Genomic DNA, 19,961 nt, shown 5'->3' on the forward strand with positions numbered 1-19,961 from the left:
GGATGGAAAAGAGAGGATCATATTTGCTGTTTTAAGTGAGATGATAACTGCTGGATGACAGCAATAAAATCTCAAGAAGACTCTTTTTTATATAAAGAATAGGAAATAAAAAACTTTAAGCTTTCATATGATTGCCGTGTACGGCTCCCCACAGTATGGAAAATATCATTCTGAGGCATGAAGGAAAAATGCAATATCCCTGTCTCCGGCTGAAACCTATTATCCATTATAAAGGTTTTCTTCATTATAGGGTTTGTCAAGTGTCTGAGAGACACACTCTAAGGTTTTCTTTGCAAGAACGGTATACAATATAACATGCTTGATATGTTTACTAATTTATTTGTTTTTCATTTAATATTTATGTTGTTTACAGTAATATCTATTTTAAAAGATTTGCCGACAGCACAATATTGATGATCTATCCTCAGGATAGGTCATTAGTGTTTGATCATTGTATAGCGGCTATGCTTGGTATGCCCAGACATAGACATTACATCCATGTGATGGATAAAGCTGATGGAAGAGATTATCATTGATACTGCATCGTGAATGCCATAAAAACAAAATAACCCAAATAATTAGCTAAAATGCTGGGTTTATTCACACTGTAACCCCCAAAAATTTAATAGTTATATAATGCATTAGATGTAATCCAAAATGATTCAGTATAAAATATAGTTCATTCAGTGAAAAAAAAAAAAAGCCCTCATGGCCATGTCAATAGAAAACTAAAAAATATTGTGGCTTTTGAAATGCGGAGATGAAAAAAAAAATTTAATTCACTGCACCCTGAATTTAAAAATTTACAAATCCTTAGGCCTCCTGCACATGAACGTGTGCACCCCATGGCCGTGCTGCAGCCCAAAAATTACGGGCCGCAATGCACAAACACCGTCTGTGGGGCAGCCACTCCGCAAAAAGATAGGACACTCCGTAGTGCTTCCGTAGGGTTCGGTTCCGTGCTTCCGTCCCGCACCATTCCGCATCTCCGGATTTACGTACCCATTGAAGTGAATGGGTCCACATCCGTGATGCGGAATGCCCACGGAACGGCACCCGTGTATTACGGATCCACAAATGCGGTCCGCCATACGGCAACGGTGCACACACACGTTTATGTGCAGGAGGCCTTACGGGGATAAAATACTACTATCTACTGCTAAATCAAATATAAACTTTATAATGCCACAACCCCTTTAAAGGGATTGCGGTATGTAGCAAACAAATCCCTCTTTTTAAAGGACTGAAAAATATACTGCTTTTCTTCAATGTGATTGATACATATACACTTTGAAGCAGGTGTTCATGAACAGTTCACTTTCACATTAATTTAAAACTAGATATTGGTGTTTAATAAATAAATGAGTAGCCAAAATACAATATTCTCCTCCATGCTGTGACGTGGTATGTTTTCGTGGAGTGTAAGCCTGCTTATTTTAAGCAAGTATCCTAATAGAAATACTATGGTTATTTTAATGAAAACCTCTAGTCCCAAGAGGGAAACTCAAATGCATTAACACATTAAATCTGTCCCACACTAGCTCGGTCTGTTAGACATATCAAAACACATACCATAGCTGACATCCAATACATAGCCCACATGTCTTATTATACAGACTGTAGCTGGCATCTGTAGGAATTGTAATTCTACCAGAAGATACATTTAGATTGTTAGAAAGTAATTGCACGCCTAAGAGTGTTAAAGCTCTTGGTAAGCATGGGGGGAGGTGGATAAAAACCTCGGAATCGCCTCGTGAGGAAGCGAGGAGGATAAAAAAATATCTGTCTACAAGGCAATTCTAGCAATTACTGTATGTTAAAATGTACCATTTAAAAAGGCACTTACATTAGCTTGAACTATCACAAAGTATTGTTTCTTTTCTTCATAATTCAACCTCCGACGCAATACCACAGCTCCAGACAGGGTTAGTGGGATGTCAAACGTCTGGTTTGACGCCTGGAAGAGTAAAAAATGTTATATGTTTTTACCATGGATTTAAAAAAGTGACACTTGACAATACAATATAAGAAAAATACAGATCAGCTACCTGCTCTAGCAGATTTTACCGGCATAAGATGCTCAGAATAAGTAAGGCCTCTTTCACACTACCGTTTATTTTTTTCGTTTTGCGGGCCGTTTTTTGCGTTCCGTATACTGAACCATTCATTTCAATGGTTCCGCAAAAAAAACGGAACGTACTCCGTATGCATTCCGTTTCCGTATTTCCGTTTTTCCATTCCGTTGAAAGATAGAACATGTCCTATTATTGCCCGCAAATCACGTTCCGTGGCTCCATTCAAGTCAATGGGTCCGCAAAAAAACGGAACACATACGGAAATGCATCCGTATGTCTTCCATATCCGTTCCGTTTTTGCGGAACCATCTATTGAAAATGTTATGCCCAGCCCAATTTTTTCAATGTAATTACTGTATACTGTATATAAAATACAGAAAAACGGAACGGAAAAACGGAACGGAAACACAACGGAAACAAAAAAGTGGAACAACGGATCCGTGAAAAACGGACCGCAAAATACTGAAATAGCCATGCGGTAGTGTGAAAGAGGCCTAAGGGACACTTGGTTAATGAGAATCATAGAATAGGTAACTTCTGAACACATTTTAACTAAAGATATCAAGATTTATTGCATCCACTTCGAAAATTAGCACGCCCATGAAATAACCTCATATTAAGCTGTGCTGTTAGAACAGGTCCCTTTACACATTGTAATTTATGACAGTGGGAAATTTGAGTCGATATATTTCACCTTTATTTTTAAAATAATCCAAAATTTACCAAAATTTTTCTAAATTTACATTTCTCTGCTTTTAAGTCTCTTTGTGAGGCTTACATAGTGGTAACACCAATAAATGACCCCATTGTAAAAACTACACCCCTAAAGTTACTCAAAACTGATTTTACAAACTTTGTTAACCCTTTAGGTGTTCCACAAGAATGAAAGGAAAATGGAGATGACATTTCTAAATGTCATTTTTTGGCAGATTTTCCATTTAACAGCCAAACAAAACTCAATATTTATTACCCTGATTCTTCCGTTTACAGAAACACCTCACATGTGGTCGTAAACTGATGTAAGGGCACACGGCAGGGCGCAGAAGAAAAGGAGTTCCGTATGGTTTTTGGAAGGCAGATTTACCTGAACTGGTTCTTAGATGCAATGTCCCATTTGAAGCCCCCCTGATATACCCTTACAGTAGAAACTCCCAAAAAGTAACCCCATTTTGGAAACTAGGGGATAAGGTGCCAGTTTTACTATTTTGGGGTACATATAATTTTTAATTGCTCTATATTACATTTTGTGTGAGGCAAGGTAACCAAAAAGTGACTGTTTTGGCACTGTTTTTATTTTTTATTTCTTACAACATTCATCTGACGGGGTAAATTATGTGCTATTTTTATAGACCAAGTAGTTACAGGCGCAAATCATGTGCTATTTTTATAGACCAAGTAGTTACAGGCGCAATAATATCAAATATGTCTACTTTCTTTGTTTGTTTCAGTTATACATAATAAAGCATTTTTTTTATATATGTTTTTGTGTCTCCATTTTCTGAACGCCCTTTTTTAATTTTTCTGCCGATCGTCTGGTGCAGGGGCTCGTTTTTTGTAGGAAGAGTTGATGTTTTTATTGGTACCACTTTTGGGTATATATGATTTTTTGATCATTCATTATTTTACTTTATGATGCAAGGTGACCAAAAAATTTGTTGTTTTAGCACAGTTTTTATTTTTTTATTTTTACAGCGTTCACCTGAGGGGTTAGGTCATGTGACATTTTTATAGACCAGATCGATACCTAATATGTATACTTTTTCTTATTTATTTAAGTTTTACACAATAATAGCATTTTTGAAACCAATGTTTTAGTGCAGGGATCAGCAACCTTCGGCACTCCAGATGTGGTTAAATTGCGACTCCCAGCATGCACACCTCCTTGGCTGTTTACAGAACTCCCAAAGGAGTGAATGGAGCATGCTGGGAGTCATAGTTTCACAACAGCTGGAGTGCCGGAGGTTGCTGATCCCTGTTTTAGTGTCTCCATAGTCTGAGAGCCATAGCTTTTTTATTTTTTGACTGATTGTCTTTATTAAGGTATCATTTTTTGCAGGATGAGGTGACGGTTTAATTGCTACTATTTTTGGGGCATATGCCTTTTTGATCGCTTGGTGTTGCACTTTATATGATGTTAGGTGACAAAAAATGTTTTTTGGCACAGTTTTTTTTTTTTATGGTGTTCACCTGAGGGGTTAGGTCATGTGATATTTTTATAGAGCTTGTTTTTACGGATGCGGCGATACCTAATGTGTCTACTTTTTTATTTTATTTCACTTTAAAGGGAGTCTTTCACGCAGATTCACCCTATTAACCTAATAACAGTGTTATGTCCACGACATCCCCCCTATTAAAACGGTGCTTACCGTTTGTTCCTTGCTAGCATAGTTGTGGAGAAAAACACTTTTAATCAGCATGCAAATGAGTCTGTGAAGGTGCCCAGGGGCGGCGTTACAACGGCCGGTGCCCAGGCCCCTGGGTCATTTTCATACGTAGGCACTCCCCCTCCGCCGCATCTGCCCACCTTTAGTCTCTGTTCTAACCTCCCTCCTCCCGTCCATAATCCCGCTCATGCACACGCTTAACTGCGATGCCTCGGCCCAACAGTGCTCATTCAATGCGCATGCGCCAATATCGCTTTCATCGGCGCATGCACGGGATTACGGACGGGAGGAGGGAGGTTAGAACAGAGACTAAGGGCGGGCAGATGCGTGCCTTCGTATGAAAATGACCCAGGGGCCTGGGCACCGGCCGTTGTAACGCCGCCCCTGGGAACCTTCACAGACTCATTTGCATGCAGATTAAAAGTGTTTTTCTCCACAATGATGCTAGCAAGGAACAAATGGTAAGCACCGTTTTAATAGGGGGGATGCCGTGGACATAACACTGTTATTAGGTTAATAGGGTGAATCTGCGTGAAAGACCCCCTTTAACACAATATTAGCAGTTTTGAAGAAAAAAAAAATATTTTAGTGTCTCCATTGTCTTAGATAGGGTCTAATTTTTTGTGGGATGAGATGACTGTTTGATTGGTACTATTTTGGGGGGCATACAAATTTTTAATCGCTTGGTGTTGCAAATTTTGTGTTGTAAGGTGACAAAAAAATTGCTTTTTTTGGCAGTGGGATGAGGTGACTGTTTGTGATGTAAGGTGACAAAAAATGGCATTTTTTTTATGTTGTTCACTTGAGGCGTTAGTTCATGTGATATTTTTATAGAGTTGTTTTTTACGGATGCGGCGATACCTAATATGTATATTTTTTTATTTATTTAACTTTTACACAATAATAGCATTTTTGAATATAGTGCTATACCAATATTCGGCATTTTTTTCCAAATCAACACATGATTCCTCTCTGCTTCTTGCTTGTGGGCCAATGAGAAGGAAGCAATGTCAAGTTCACAACAATACTTAGTGCACCAATCAGTAATCTGCAGTCAGACCTGCTAAAATGTGAAGTTGCACGTAGTGCGAATTTTTTTTTTTTTTATGTTGTTCACTTGAGGCGTTAGTTCATGTGATATTTTTATAGAGTTGTTTTTTACGGATGCGGCGATACCTAATATGTATACTTTTCTATTTATTTAACTTTTACACAATAATAGCATTTTTGAAACAAAAAAATGATTTTTTAATGTCTCCATGTTCTGAGAGCTATAGTTTTTTTTGAGCGATTTTCTTATGTAGGGGCTCATTTTTTGTTCGGGATGAGGTGACGGTTTTATTTGTACCATTTTGTGGGACATACGCCTTTTTGATCACTTGAAGTTGTGATGTAAGATGACAAAAATGGCTTCTTTTGACACATTTTTTTTTTTATAATGTTTATCAGACAGGGTAGATCATGTGATATATTTGAGCCAGTTGTTACGGATGCGGCAATACTAAATATGTCTATTTTATTTTATGTTTTATTGTTTTTACCATTTTTTTCAATTACTTAATTGGGGAATTTTTTTTTTACATGTGAAACCTTTTTTTAAAATATTTTTTAAAACCACTTTATTGTGTTTTTTTTATTTTTTTTATTTTACACTTTGCATCCCCCATAAGGTCATACAATACCTCTGGGTGACATTTACCTTCACTTTTTTTTTTTCACCATTGATTTATCCTGTAACTGACATAGTAGCCCCAGTTAAAGGGGAAATACGCCCCCCAGAGAGGAAGAACAGCAGAATACAATGCTGCACAGCCTCAGTGCAGGGCTGATCGAGGTCTGTAGAAGACCCGACAGCTCCTGCACTCTCCCGGCCACGGCGGTCACATGTCCACCAGGCTGGGACAGGAAGCGCATAGCGCTTCCTGATCTGCATACACATACTGTGTATACAGCAATCTAGAAGGCAGGGACACCTGGGAACTGTCCCTGCCTTCTAGATTGCTGTATACACCTGGGAACTGTCACTGACAGTGGGCCCCCCGCTTGGCAGCTGCACGATTAGCGTGCTCTGCCATATCTGAATGGGCGTTCCAGAACATCCATTCAGAAATAAACATCCACCCATAGGACGTTTATATCCTATGGGCGATTGTGAAGTGGTTAAATTGCTGCTCATTCTGGGCTTTGAAGTGAAGGAGGCGGTCATATCAGTGATTGACAGTCTTCCCTCTATGACTGTGTATACAGAGAGAGCTGTTAATCACTGATAGGACCGCCTCTTTGACTTCAAACCTCCGAATGAACAGGTATTTAAGTGAATAAATTACATAATTTATTGAATCTTTCCCCACAAAACCATATATCAATCTGCTTAGCTGCTCCTGCTCTATAACATGTCTGTAGCTCAGACACCATGTTCAATGTGACAGGTTCCTTTTAACTTATAACTAGTGTTGAGCACGAATATTTGAATAGCAAATTTTTATCGCGAATATCGCCACTTCGAGAATTCGTGAATATTTAGAATATAGTGTGATAGCACTCTACATCCAGCAATTTGCCTCCATGCTGGATGAGGCATTGGTGTACATTTTGGCCAAAGCGTAGTAAGCCACTCACCACGTCAAGGTCGCCTCTATTTGAGTGGTCCCTAACTCTAGTTCCTACCTGTTCATGGGCCATGACAGCCACACAAAATCCAGGGAATGCAGGTCAGCATGCACGCCAAGTACACTCTGCTTTTAACCCCGTCCGGTGCCATTACAGCTTTCATCGGATCCAGGGATGCAAGTACCAACATGCACGCTGAGACCACCATATACTTCTCCTGGAGCATGTTGGGCTCAGCGTGCATGTTGGTACTTGCATCCCTGGATCCGATGAAAGCTGTAATGGCACCGGACGGGGTTAAAAGCAGAGTGTACTTGGCGTGCATGCTGACCTGCATTCCCTGGATTTTGTGTGGCTGTCATGGCCCATGAACAGGTAGGAACTAGAGTTAGGGACCACTCAAATAGAGGCGACCTTGACGTGGTGAGTGGCTTACTACGCTCTGGCCAAAATGTACACCAATGCCTCATCCAGCATCGAGGCAAATTGCTGGATGTAGAGTGCTATCACATTTGTATTTTTCGTTTGTATATGTATTTCGCCATAGTGATGTGCACCACATACAGGTTGTGCTGACCCAATTCCCCACATTTTTTCTTTGTAGTATATATTGGAGGCGTGGCGATCTCCTTGGAGTCATTGCACACCTGACCAGTCAATCTGTCCTGGAGGCTGGTTTTAAAGTCAGTATAAAACTGAGTCTGCTTATATAGAACCTACCAGTAGCCATTTGGCTCCAGGAGAAGTATATGCTGGGCTCAGCGTGCATGTTGGTACTTGCATCCCTGGATCCGATGAAAGCTGTAATGGCACCGGACAGGGTTAAAAGCAGAGTGTACTTGGCGTGCATGCTGACCTGCATTCCCTGGATTTTGTGTGGCTGTCATGGCCCATGAACAGGTAGGAACTAGAGTTAGGGACCACTCAAATAGAGGCGACCTTGACGTGGTGAGTGGCTTACTACGCTTTGGCCAAAATGTACACCAATGCCTCATCCAGCATGGAGGCAAATTGCTGGATGTAGAGTGCTATCACATTTGTATTTTTCGTTTGTATATGTATTTCGCCATAGTGATGTGCACCACATACAGGTTGTGCTGACCCAATTCCCCACATTTAGAATATAGTGCTATACCAATATTCGGCATTTTTTTCCAAATCAACACATGATTCCTCTCTGCTTCTTGCTTGTGGGCCAATGAGAAGGAAGCAATGTCAAGTTCACAACAATACTTAGTGCACGAATCAGTATCGATTCGGCTCCACTTTCTCAAAAATCGTTAAAGGGCATAGTTCACAATATCCGTTTGACTGTGGGTAATGCTCATGTTGAGGATATGTCATGTTTCATCCTAAGCGGATTACCTACTCCTCTAGTGTTGGGGCTACCCTGGCTCACTAAACATAACCCCACCATTGATTGGCAAGCAAGGCAAATAAATGGTTGGAGTGAGTTTTGCAGAGACTGTACCATCTTTTCTCTCTGAATTTTCGGATGTGTTTTCCGAGAGTGGTGTCCAGGAGTTTCCCCCTCACCGGGAGTACGACTACCCTATTAATCTCATCCCAGGCGCCAAGCTGCCAAAATCACGTTTATACAATCTCTCCCTACCTGAAAGAGTCGCTATGCGTACTTATATCTCTGAGAGCCTGAGAAAGGGACACATCCGACCCTCGAAGTCACCTGTTGCCGCTGGTATTTTTTTTGCTAAGAAAAAAGATGGTTCCTTAAGACCTTGTCTGGATTTCAGGGAGCTGAACCGTATCACAATTCATGACCCATATCCGCTTCCTCTGATCCCGGACCTATTTAACCAGATTGTTGGGGCTAAAGTTTTTTCTAAGTTGGATTTAAGAGGGGCATACAACCTAGTCAGGGTCAGGGAAGGGGACGAATGGAAGACGGCCTTCAATACCCCTGAGGGTCATGTCGAGAATTTAGTTATGCCCTTTGGTTTTATGAATGCTCCGGCCGCCTTCCAACATTTTGTGAACAGCATTTTTTATCATTTAATGGGGAAATTTGTTCTGGTGTATCTAGATGACATTTTTTTCTCCTGATTTCAAGACTCATCAGGACCACCTACGTCAGGTCTTGCTGATTCTGCGGGAGAATAAATTGTACGCTAAACTGGAAAAATGTGTGTTTGCTGTTCCGGAGATTCAATTTCTTGGTTTTCTTCTCTCCGCTTCTGGTTTTCGCATGGACCCTGAGAAGGTCCGCGCTGTGCTTGATTGGGAGCTTCCTGAGAATCAGAAGGCGCTGATGCGGTTTTTGGGTTTTGCCAATTATTACAGAAAGTTCATTTTGAATTATTCCTCTGTTGTTAAGCCACTCACTGATATGACTAAAAAGGGGGTAGATTTTTCCTCGTGGTCGGTAGAAGCGCTTAAAGCCTTTTCTAGTATCAAAGAGAGTTTTGCTTCCGCTCCCATTTTGGTACAACCTGATGTCTCTCTACCTTTTATTGTTGAGGTGGACGCTTCTGAGGTGGGTGTGGGTGCGGTCTTATCTCAGGGTCCCTCTCCTGCCAAATGGCGAACAAGTGCCTTTTTCTCAAGGAAACTCTCCTCTGCAGAGAGAAATTACGATGTGGGAGATAGGGAGTTGTTGGCTATCAAATTAGCTTTTGAGGAATGGCACCATTGGTTAGAGGGAGACAGACACCCTATTACCGTGTTTACTGACCATAAGAATCTGGCCTACTTGGAATCAGCCAAGCGTCTGAACCCAAGACAGGCCAGATGGTGTTTGTTCTTTTCTAAGTTTAATTTTGTTGTCACGTTCTGCCCTGGGGTTAAAAATGTGAAGGCGGATGCCCTGTCACATTGTTTTCCGGGAGGGGGGAACTTTGAAGACCCGGGTCCCATTTTGGCTGAAGGGGTGGTCATCTCCGCTCTTTATCCTGATTTTTGAGGCAGAGGTTCAGGCAGCCCAGGCAGAGGCTCCTGATCTTTGTCCTCCTGGGAGGTTGTTTGTGCCTCTCGCTTTACGACACAAGGTTTTTAAGGAGCACCACGATACTGTCCTTGCTGGGCACCCGGGGAGTAGAGCCACAGTGGATCTCATTGCTCTGAGATTCTGGTGGCCGGCTCTTCATAAGACGGTTGAGGGTTTTGTGGCAGCCTGCGAGACCTGCGCTCGTGCCAAGGTCCCTCATTCACGGCCATCGGGTTCTCTCCTCCCAATACCCATTCCTTCCCGTCCTTGGACGCATCTGTCCATGGACTTCATTACGGACCTGCCTCGTTCCTCGGGGAAGACTGTGATTCTGGTGGTAGTGGACCGTTTTAGCAAAATGGCGCATTTCATTCCCTTTCCCGGGTTACCCAATACTAAGACGTTGGAGCAAACGTTTGTTGATCACATTGTTAAATTGCATGGCATTCCTTCAGACATTGTTTCTTATAGGGGCACGCAATTTGTTTCCAGATTCTGGAAGGCCTTCTGTTCTCGCTTAGGGATTCGGTTGTCGTTCTCTTCTGCTTTTCACCCGCAGTCGAATGGTCAGACCGAACGCGTCAATCAGAATCTGGAGACATATCTGCGCTGTTATGTGGCGAGAATCAGGAGGATTGGTATTCTTTTTTGTCCCTTGCTGAGTTTGCTTTAAATAACCGTCGCCAGGAGTCCTCTGATAAGTCACAATTTTTTGGTGCATATGGGTTTCATCCGCAGTTTGGGACATTCTCTGGAGAGGGGTCTTCTGGTTTACCTGATGAGGAGAGATTTTCCTCGTCTTTGTCATTTATTTGGCAAAAGATTCAGGGTAATCTGAAGAGGATGAGTGAGAGATATAAGCGTGTGGCGGATAAGAGACGTGTGCCTGGTCCGGACCTGAATGTGGGTGATCTGGTGTGGTTGTCTACAAAGAATATCAAACTGAAGGTTCCCTCCTGGAAGTTGGGTCCTAAGTTTATTGGGCCTTACAAGATCTTGTCCGTCATAAATCCCGTTGCCTTTTGTCTTGATCTTCCTCAGACTTGGAAGATCCATAATGTTTTTCACAGGTCCCTATTAAAACCTTATATCCAACCCACTGTACCCTCCTCTTTGCCTCCTCCTCCGATTGTTGTTGATGGTAATCTTGAATTTCAGGTCTCTAGGATTGTGGATTCTCGCATTATCTGCGGTTCTCTCCAGTATCTCGTTCATTGGGAGGGTTATGGTCCTGAGGAGAGGATGTGGGTCCCAGTGGCGGACATTAAGGCCACTCGTCTCATCAGGGCTTTCCATAGGTCTCATCCTGAGAAGGTGGGCTCTGAGTGTCCGGAGTCCACCCGTAGAGGGAGGGGTAATGTCACCGCCAGTTCTGTGAGAAGGTCTGGCAGACGCCCTTCTCTACCTCTTGCATGATGTTCTTTGTTTTGGTTTCACTTTGTCATCTCCTTTCCTTCTCCCAGGTATCACCTATTTAGACTAATCGTCTCCCTTTATATTCCCTCCCATACTGCCTCACTTTGCGGTTTATACTACTTCCTGGATGAAGTGTTCACTGCTGGAGGCTGCTGCTGCTGTTTACTCAGATAAGTCTTTTCATGTATTGTGTTTCCTTGCTGGCTTTATTCTAGGTGACCCTGACTCCGTCCGTATTAAGTGCAGGGAGCCGGTGGTCGTGTCCCCTCACTATTATAGGGTTTTCAGGTGTCACACAGTCTTAGGTACGTGAGCATGCAATCGTCTACCATTGAGACCCTTGCATGGGCATAGCAGTCAGGGAGAGCTCTTAGGGTTTTATAGGGATCACCTATATGCTGCTTAGTTTGGGATCAAGCCAGTCGGACGTTTATTCATAAGTTCCAGCTATCTGCAACATCATCCGTGACAATAACCTTCAGCTAGTATATATATATATATATATATATATATATTTACGTTCTAAGTGCCGTTTGGCAGTTAAGTTACATTGTTATATTACTTTTTTTGGGGTTGCGAAATAGGAAAAATAATTCGTCTTAATTGCCATTCTGCGACTGAATGTACTACAGTCTTTTTTTGGGGGTATTATTTTAATTTAATTCTTTTATCATACGGTATGTCAGACAGACAAGAGACAGGCCCTTCAAAGGGAACGGGCAGTGGCCAAAATGTTTCAGTCGCAGGCAGCAGAAGAAGGGGGTGGAAGCAGGAGTCGCACTGAGAGGCCTGAGCTCGTGGTGTCATCTAGCGGTCATGTCTTGACTAGCAACCCAGCGGTGCTCAAATGGTTGACTTCGTTGCAAGTGACATCAGACAACACCCATAGTCGGTGGGTTCCTCTGACATGACACTTAGCTGGCATGGCTCGGGAGCAGGCCCTGTGGCCCCCCACTTGTCCTAAACCTTCCTCTGTCATTTTCAGTTCCCGTAACGCGAGAAGTATTATATGCCGTAGGCTTGGCTCCCCTTTTCAGCGAAGACGAGCTACTTGATGGCAGTCAGCAGCTACTGCCCAGCCAAGATCTGGAGGAGACATTCGCCATTTTCTCCTGTAGGCGGGCAAGTAGTGATGAGGAGAGTTGCGTGGGAGCAGGTGTTATGAGTGGTCAGGCTCCTGTCCCTGAGACCAATGAGAGGGACATTACTGACGTGCAGACAGTAGCGGATGATGATGTAGCTGATCGCACTTGGGAGCCGAGTGAAAAAGAGGCTTCATCATCAGGAGAAGAGGGTGGCAGCTTGCGTGTGAGGCAGCGACCTAGCCAGCAGGGTAGCAGGGTGGCTGTGAGTCAGCAGGGTGGCAGCAATGGGAGGTCAGGAGCCAAACATGAATGGGGTATACAACCCACTTCACAGAAGCCTACTGGCCCGGAAATTAGTGGTACAGGGGTTCACAAAGGCAGTGGTAGCAGGCAGTCAGTACGGAGTGTTGATGGGAAAACGCCATACACTGCGGTGTGGCAATTTTTTGTTAGGCTGCCGGAGGAGGTGAAAATGGCCATTTGCTGGATTTGTGAGCAGAAGGTGAAATGCGGCCAGGGTGCCAATGTTGGCACCATGGTCCTGCATCAACATATGCAGCGTCATCATAAAGTAGCGTGGGAGAACCGTGGCTCCGATGTGCTGATCCAGCCTGACGCAACAACTGCTGCATCACCCAGTGGCACACACCCGATTTCAGGCAGTCAAGGCTCCACCACCTAAGCCGAAGGGAGCTGTCTGTCTTCTCCATTATCTACCGGTCCTGATGCTCCTGCTCCTTGTCCTCCTACTCTATTACCGAAGCGATTGTCAAGATACAGCAATATGCGTGTGGTCATCCTATGGCACAGAATCTGAACGTGCTCCTGGCAAAGTTGCTGGTACTGCAGTCCCTCCCTTTCCAAGTGGTGGACTCTGCATCTTTCAGAGAAATGATGGCTTGCGCCAAGCCGAGGTGGAGAGTCCTAAGTTGTCATTTCTTTGCCAAAAAGGCAGTACCCGCTCTTCACAAATATGTAGAACAGATGGTGGGCCAGTCCTTGAGCCTGTCGGTGTCTGCCACAGTGCATGGCAGCACCGACATGTGGAGCTATAACTATGGTCAAGGACAATATATTTCTTTTATAGCCCACTGGGCAATTGTTCCTGACCAGCCAAACAAGCAACTTGACCAGGTGACGCCGCTTTCACCTCCACATTCTGATGCCATTTGTCCTGTGAAAATATCCACCTCTGCCTCCTCATTCTCCACCGTGTCCTCAGCCTCCACTGCAGGGACAATTCACAGTGCCCCACCAGCATACCACATGTGCAGGGCACGTTGGTGTCACGCTGTTCTGCACCTAGTTTGCCTGGGCGAACGGAGTCACACGGGGGAGGAACTGCTCCATGTTCTTCATCAAGAAATCAAATCTTGGCTTTCTCCTCGACAACTCAAAATCGGAACCGCTGCGTCAAGGAGGGCTGAGCCATGCGGCCTGCATGGCGCACATGTTCAATCTGATGTATTTTGCCCATCTGCAAGACATCCTGAATATGGCCAGGAAACTTTGCATGCACTTCAGCCACTCATACACTGCAAACCACAACCTCCTTGAGCTGCAGCGGCAGGAAGGCACCCCCCAACATAGGCTGATATGCGATGCTTCCACCCGTTGGTATTCCACCCTCCATATGTTGGACTGACTGTACAAACAGAGAAAGGCCAGAAAACGATTTCTTGATGATCCAAGCGGACAGGAGTACTCCCCTATGTAACTTCGATATCAGCCAGTGGCAGCTCATGTGTGACACCTGCCGTTTGCTCAGGCCCTTTGAGAAGGCCACGTTATTTGTCAGTCGCCAGCACTACAGGATGAACAATGTCATTCCGCTGCTTAATGTCCTGGAACAGATGCTGGTAAATCTGGCTGATCAGGGGACTGGAGACGTGGCGCCTATATCTCATGGCCACATGAGCCCTGTGGGGTCTGAACTGGAGAAGGAGGAGGAGGAGATTCGAGTACAAGCAATGCGTAGAGAAAAGTTTTGTTTTTACACAGGTGAAAAAGAGGAGGAGAGGGAGGAGCAGGACCAGCCAGAGGAGCTACAGGGTGATGAGGAAAACGCTGCTGCCACTTCACTAATCTGTGGTCTTCTCATGCGGATGCCACCTCAACACTATGTCTCTGGGCCACTCTGTGTTCTACTAATGCTGCTGCCACTTCACCACTCTTTGGTCTCCTCATGCTGCTACCACATGACCACTCTGTGGTCTCCTTATGCTTCTGCCACTTCACCACTATGTCACTGGGCCACTCTGTGGTCTCCTCATGCTTCTGCCACCTAACCACTCCACTCTGTGGTCTCCTCATGCCTCTGTCACTTCACCACTCTGTGGTCTCCTCATGCTGCTGCCACCTCAACACTATGTCACTGGGCCACTCTGTGGTCTCCTCATGCTGCTGCCACTTCACCACTCTGTGCTCTGCTCATGCTGCTGCCACCTCAATGCTATGTCTCTGGGCTACTCTGTGGTCTCCTCATGCTGCTGCCACCTCAACACTATGTCTCTGAGACACTCTGTGGTCTCCTCATGCTGCTTCTATTTCACCACTCTGTGAACTACTCATGCTGCTGCCACATCACCTGTCTGTGGTCTCCTCATGCTGCTGCCACATCACCATTATGTCACTGGGCCACTCTGTGGTCTCCTCATGCTGCTGCCACCTCACCAGTATGTCATTGGGCCACAGCTGTTCCCACCCTCCCCACTTCATAACTGGGTCACTATTTTGTCTTTTTGGCCGGTTGACATCATAATTTATTTGATCCTTCTTCTGATCTGTCAGTAGGAACGAAAAATCAGACACACAATGGATCCTGTCTATGTAGCAGCTGTAAGGCCTATATGGTCCCATCAAAATTGGGTTATGATTTGGCAGCCAAAATCAGGAGTGGGTAAAAAATACAAAATATATGCAAATATTCTATTCACGTGTTATCTCTGTTTTGGATCCACTCCTCTTTTTTTTGGCTTTAGCAATACTGATGGATTACTGAGGAAATGTTGATCTTGTGAAGTCGGATGCTCAACAGACAGGATCCTTTTTTGGCGGTTATTGTTTTGACGGATAAGAGCATAGGCACAATAATCAGTGATGTCAACACAAACTTACTGCTTACACCCTCTCCACTCTGTGGGGCTCTACTTGTATAAGCGTTTAATAGAACAGGTTCTGTAGACATCTATGTGGAATCAGCTGACAAAGGTGTAAAAGGAGTGCGCTTCTTCTTGAAGCTAACATCGACCTGCAAGGCACACTTAAGTTATTTGGTAAGTGTTGGCACCGTAACTGCCCAAATAAGTGAAGTGTGCAGTGATTCTAAGAGTGACGCCTGTCATATGCGTGTTATACTGACTCGCAGTATTGTTTCACTACTACAGCATAATCACCCTGCGTATTACTGCAAGGCACAGTGTTCTAAACCACTATACAAGCTCTCTGCAGCCAGAAAATAGCTGTTTTTTAACGCGATTCGCCACAAATAAATTTGGATCGAATCAAATCTTTTCAGAAGATTCTGCGAACTGACTGAATCAATTTTTTTAGAATTTCACTCATCTCTACCTACTAGCTTTCCTTCTTAAAAGAAATGAACACTAAAGGCTGTATTACATAGCCTAATGTGCCGGTCGATTGCTTCTCTCCCGTGCAATTGCCTGCTCACTACCGGAGGAGACTGCTGCTATTACATACAGTGATCTCCTCCTCAACATGGGGAGGAGCAATCGTTATGCCATCACTTGTTCCCATCCTGTATAGTGGTTTGCCAGCGGCAGAACGTTATTAGAGACCACGATCTGCCGCCTGCAAATGACAGTTTTTAAACATGTCAAAAGATTTGGATTGCCCAATCATCGAGTGTTTCCTCGTTCATCAAGCAATCTGTAGAGGTGTTACACTGAAACATGATCTGCAATAATACTGTAATATAGGCTTAAGTCTCTCTAATGGCAGCAGAAGTAAGATATGCTAATTTGTCTGGACTACAATACTTCTCACGCATATTAGATGGTGCATCTGGTGTATGCCGATTGTGGTCATTAAAGCCTTTAGATGCCGTGATCAAGCGAGATCACGACATCTAAAAAGGGTGAAAAATCCAGAAGCTTGCACTTCCAGGCTTCTTACCGGCATCATCTGCAGCCAATGAGGATGCCGGTAATTGAAGACATAGGGTATTGAAGCTACAATTCTTATTTTGGCCAGCAGGTGGCAGGCCAACATAAGAAATGAGCAATTCTGTACAAATGATGGGTCTAAAAGACCCATGAAGGTTCAGAATAAAAAAAAATGGATTTTTTAAATACGAGCTTCAAAATCATAAAAAAGTAAACAAAACTGTTAAAATTATATAAAACATAAAAAATCTAATAGTTTAAATCACCCGCGTTTCCTTAGAATAAAAATAAATAAATACATAAATAAATAACAAAAAATATAAATATCATGGGCATCTCCGTATCTGAATATGCCTGTACTTTTAACCCCTTAGGGACCCATGACGTATAGGTACGGCATGGTTCCCGAGTCCTTAAGGACCCATGACGTTTCGGTACGTCATGTGTTGTTCCGATCACCGCCGCCCGGCGGGCGGTGATCGGAACAAGGTGCCTGCTCAAATCATTGAGCAGGCACCTCAGCTAAATGCGCGGGGGGGTCCCGTGACCCCCCCCGTGTTGGCGATCGCCGCAAACCGCAGGTCAATTCAGACCTGCGGTTTGCGGATTTTACCTGGTGCGGCGGCGGCGGTGGTGCCATCGGGTCCCCATAGGGCTGTGGGGGGGAACCGATGGCATGAAAGGCAGCGCGATGCCTTCCTAAGGCATCTGCGCTGCCTTCCGGTGACGAGCCTGTGAGATCCAGCCCCCTGGATCTCACAGGCTGGAAGCTGTATGAGTAATACACACTGTATTACTCATACAGACAATGCATTCCAATACTGAATTATTGGAATGCATTGTAAAGGATTAAACCACCAAAAGTTCAAGTTCCAAAGTGGAAAAAAAAATGAGTGAAAAAAAGCTGAAAAAATAAAGTTTTCCCCCAAAATATTTTTTAAGTTTCAAGTATAAATAAACAAAAACGTCATTTTCCCCAAATAAAGTTAAAAAAAAAATGGCAAAAAATAGGGGGGGGAAGTATACATATTAGGTATCGCCGCATCCGTATTGACCGGTTCTATAAAAATATCACATGACCTAACCCCTCAGATGAACACCGTAAAAAATGTAAAATAAAAACTGTGCTAAATAAACCATTTTTTGTCACCTTACACAACAAAAAGTGTAATAGCAAGCAATCAAAAAGTCACACGCACCCCAAAATAGTGCCAATAAAACCGTCATCTCATCCCGCAAAAATCATACCCTACCCAAGGTAATCGCCCAAAAACTGAAAAAATTATGGCTCTCAGACTATGGAAACACTAAGAGCCAGTTCAGACCTGAGCGTTTTACAGCGCGTTCCTACGCGCTGTAAAACGCTCAACAAGAAGAAACCAATGCTTCCCTATGGGAATGGTTCTCACCTGGGCGTTTTACAGCGCATACGATCGCGCTGTAAAACGCCCGACGCTCAAACAAGTACATGAGCGTTTTTTCGGGCGTTTAAAAGTCACACGCACCCCAAAATAGTGCCAATGAGACCGTCATCTCATCCCGCAAAAATCATACCTTACCCAAGGTAATCACCCAAAAACTGAAAAAATTATGGCTCTCAGACTATGGAAACACTAAAACATGATATTTTTTGCTTCAAAAATGAAATCATTGTGTAAAACTCACATAAATAAAAAAAGTATACATATTAGGTATCGCTGCATCCGTGACAACCTGGTCTATAAAAATATCACATGATCTAACCTGTCAGATGAATGTTGTAAATAACAAAAAATAAAAACGGTGCCAAAACTTCTATTTCTTGTTATCTTGCCTCACAAAAAGTGTAATATAGAGCAACCAGAAATCATATGTACCCTAAACTAGTACCAACAATACTGCCACCCTATCCCATTAAAAAAATGGAGCCACTTTTTTGGAGTTTCTACTCTAGGGATGCATCAGGGGGGCTTCAAATGGGACATTCCAGCAAAATCTGCCTTCCAAAAACCGTATGGCATTCCTTCCTTCTGCGCCCTGCCGTGTGCCCGTACAGTAGTTTATGACCACATATGGAGTGTTTCTGTAAACTACAGAATCAGGGCCATAAATATTGAGTTTTGTTTGGCTGTTAACCCTTGCTTTGTAAAAGTAAAAAAAATATTAAAATGGAAAATCTGCCAAAAAAGTGACATTTTGAAATTGTATCTCTATTTTCCATTAATTCTTTTGGAACACCTAAAGGGTTAACAACGTTTGTAAAATAAGTTTTGAATACCTTGAGGGGTGTAGTTTCTTAGATGGGGTCACTTTTATGGAGTTTCTACTCTAGGGGTGCATCAGGGGGGCTTCAAATGGGACATGGTGTCAAAAAAAACAGTCCAGCAAAATCTGCCTTCCAAAAACCGTATGGCATTCCTTTCCTTCTGCCCCCTGCCGTGTGCCCGTACAGTAGTTTACGACCACATATGGGGTGTTTTTGTAAATTACAGAATCAGGGTCATAAATATTGAGTTTGGTTTGGCTGTTAACCCTTGCTTTGTAACTGGAAAAAAATTATTAAAATGGAAAATCTGCCAAAAAAGGGAAATTTTGAAATGGTATCTCTATTTTCCATGAATTCTTGTGGAACATCTAAAAAGTTAACAAAGTTTGTAAAATCAGTTTTGAATACCTTGAGGGGTGTAGTTTATAGAATGGGGTCATTTTTGGGTGGTTTCTATTATGTAAGCCTCGCAAAGTGACTTCAGACCTGAACTGGTCCCTAAAAATTGGGTTTTTGAAAATTTCTGAAAATTTTTAAGATTTGCTTCTAACCTTCTAAGCCTTGTAACATCCCCAAAAAATAAAAAATAATTCCCAAAATTATCCACACATGAAGTAGACATATGGGGAATGTAAAGTAATAACTATTTTTGGAGGTATTACTATGTATTATAGAAGTAGAGAAATTGAAACTTGGAAATTTGCAATTTTTTTTACAAATATTTGGTAAATTTGCAATTTTTTTATAAATAAAAATTATTATTTTTTACTTCATTTTACCAGTGTCATGAAGTACAATATGTGACCTGGATAAATTTTTGGTAAATTTGGTATTTTTTTATAAATAAAAATGATTTTTTTTTACTTCATTTTACCAGTGTCATGAAGTACAGAATGGCCTGGATAAGTCAAAGAGTTATCAGCACTTAAAGTGACACTGGTCAGATTTGCAAAAAATGGTCCAGAAGGTGGAATAGGGCCGAGTCCTTAAGGGGTTAAAAAAGGGTCAAATTACTAATTTGCCTTTTTTTCATTGCTTCTCTTACTCAAAAAAATATGTGAAAGTCCCACACACTCCAAAA

At 42.9% G+C, this 19,961-nt stretch overlaps 1 protein-coding gene across 1 annotated transcript in view; it reads right to left on the minus strand.

Annotated features, from left to right (window-relative positions):
* Positions 1-19,961, minus strand: part of PCDH15 (protocadherin related 15) — a 1,608,479-nt gene that overhangs the window by 1,247,639 nt on the left and 340,879 nt on the right. Inside the window, exon 6 of the mRNA XM_040438316.1 lies at positions 1,847-1,957. Coding sequence (XP_040294250.1) covers positions 1,847-1,957 — 111 coding nt within the window. The remainder of the gene's footprint in view (positions 1-1,846; positions 1,958-19,961) is intronic.

The sequence above is a fragment of the Bufo bufo genome, chromosome 6, assembly GCF_905171765.1.
Source record: "Bufo bufo chromosome 6, aBufBuf1.1, whole genome shotgun sequence".
Classification (NCBI taxonomy): Eukaryota; Metazoa; Chordata; class Amphibia; order Anura; family Bufonidae; genus Bufo; species Bufo bufo.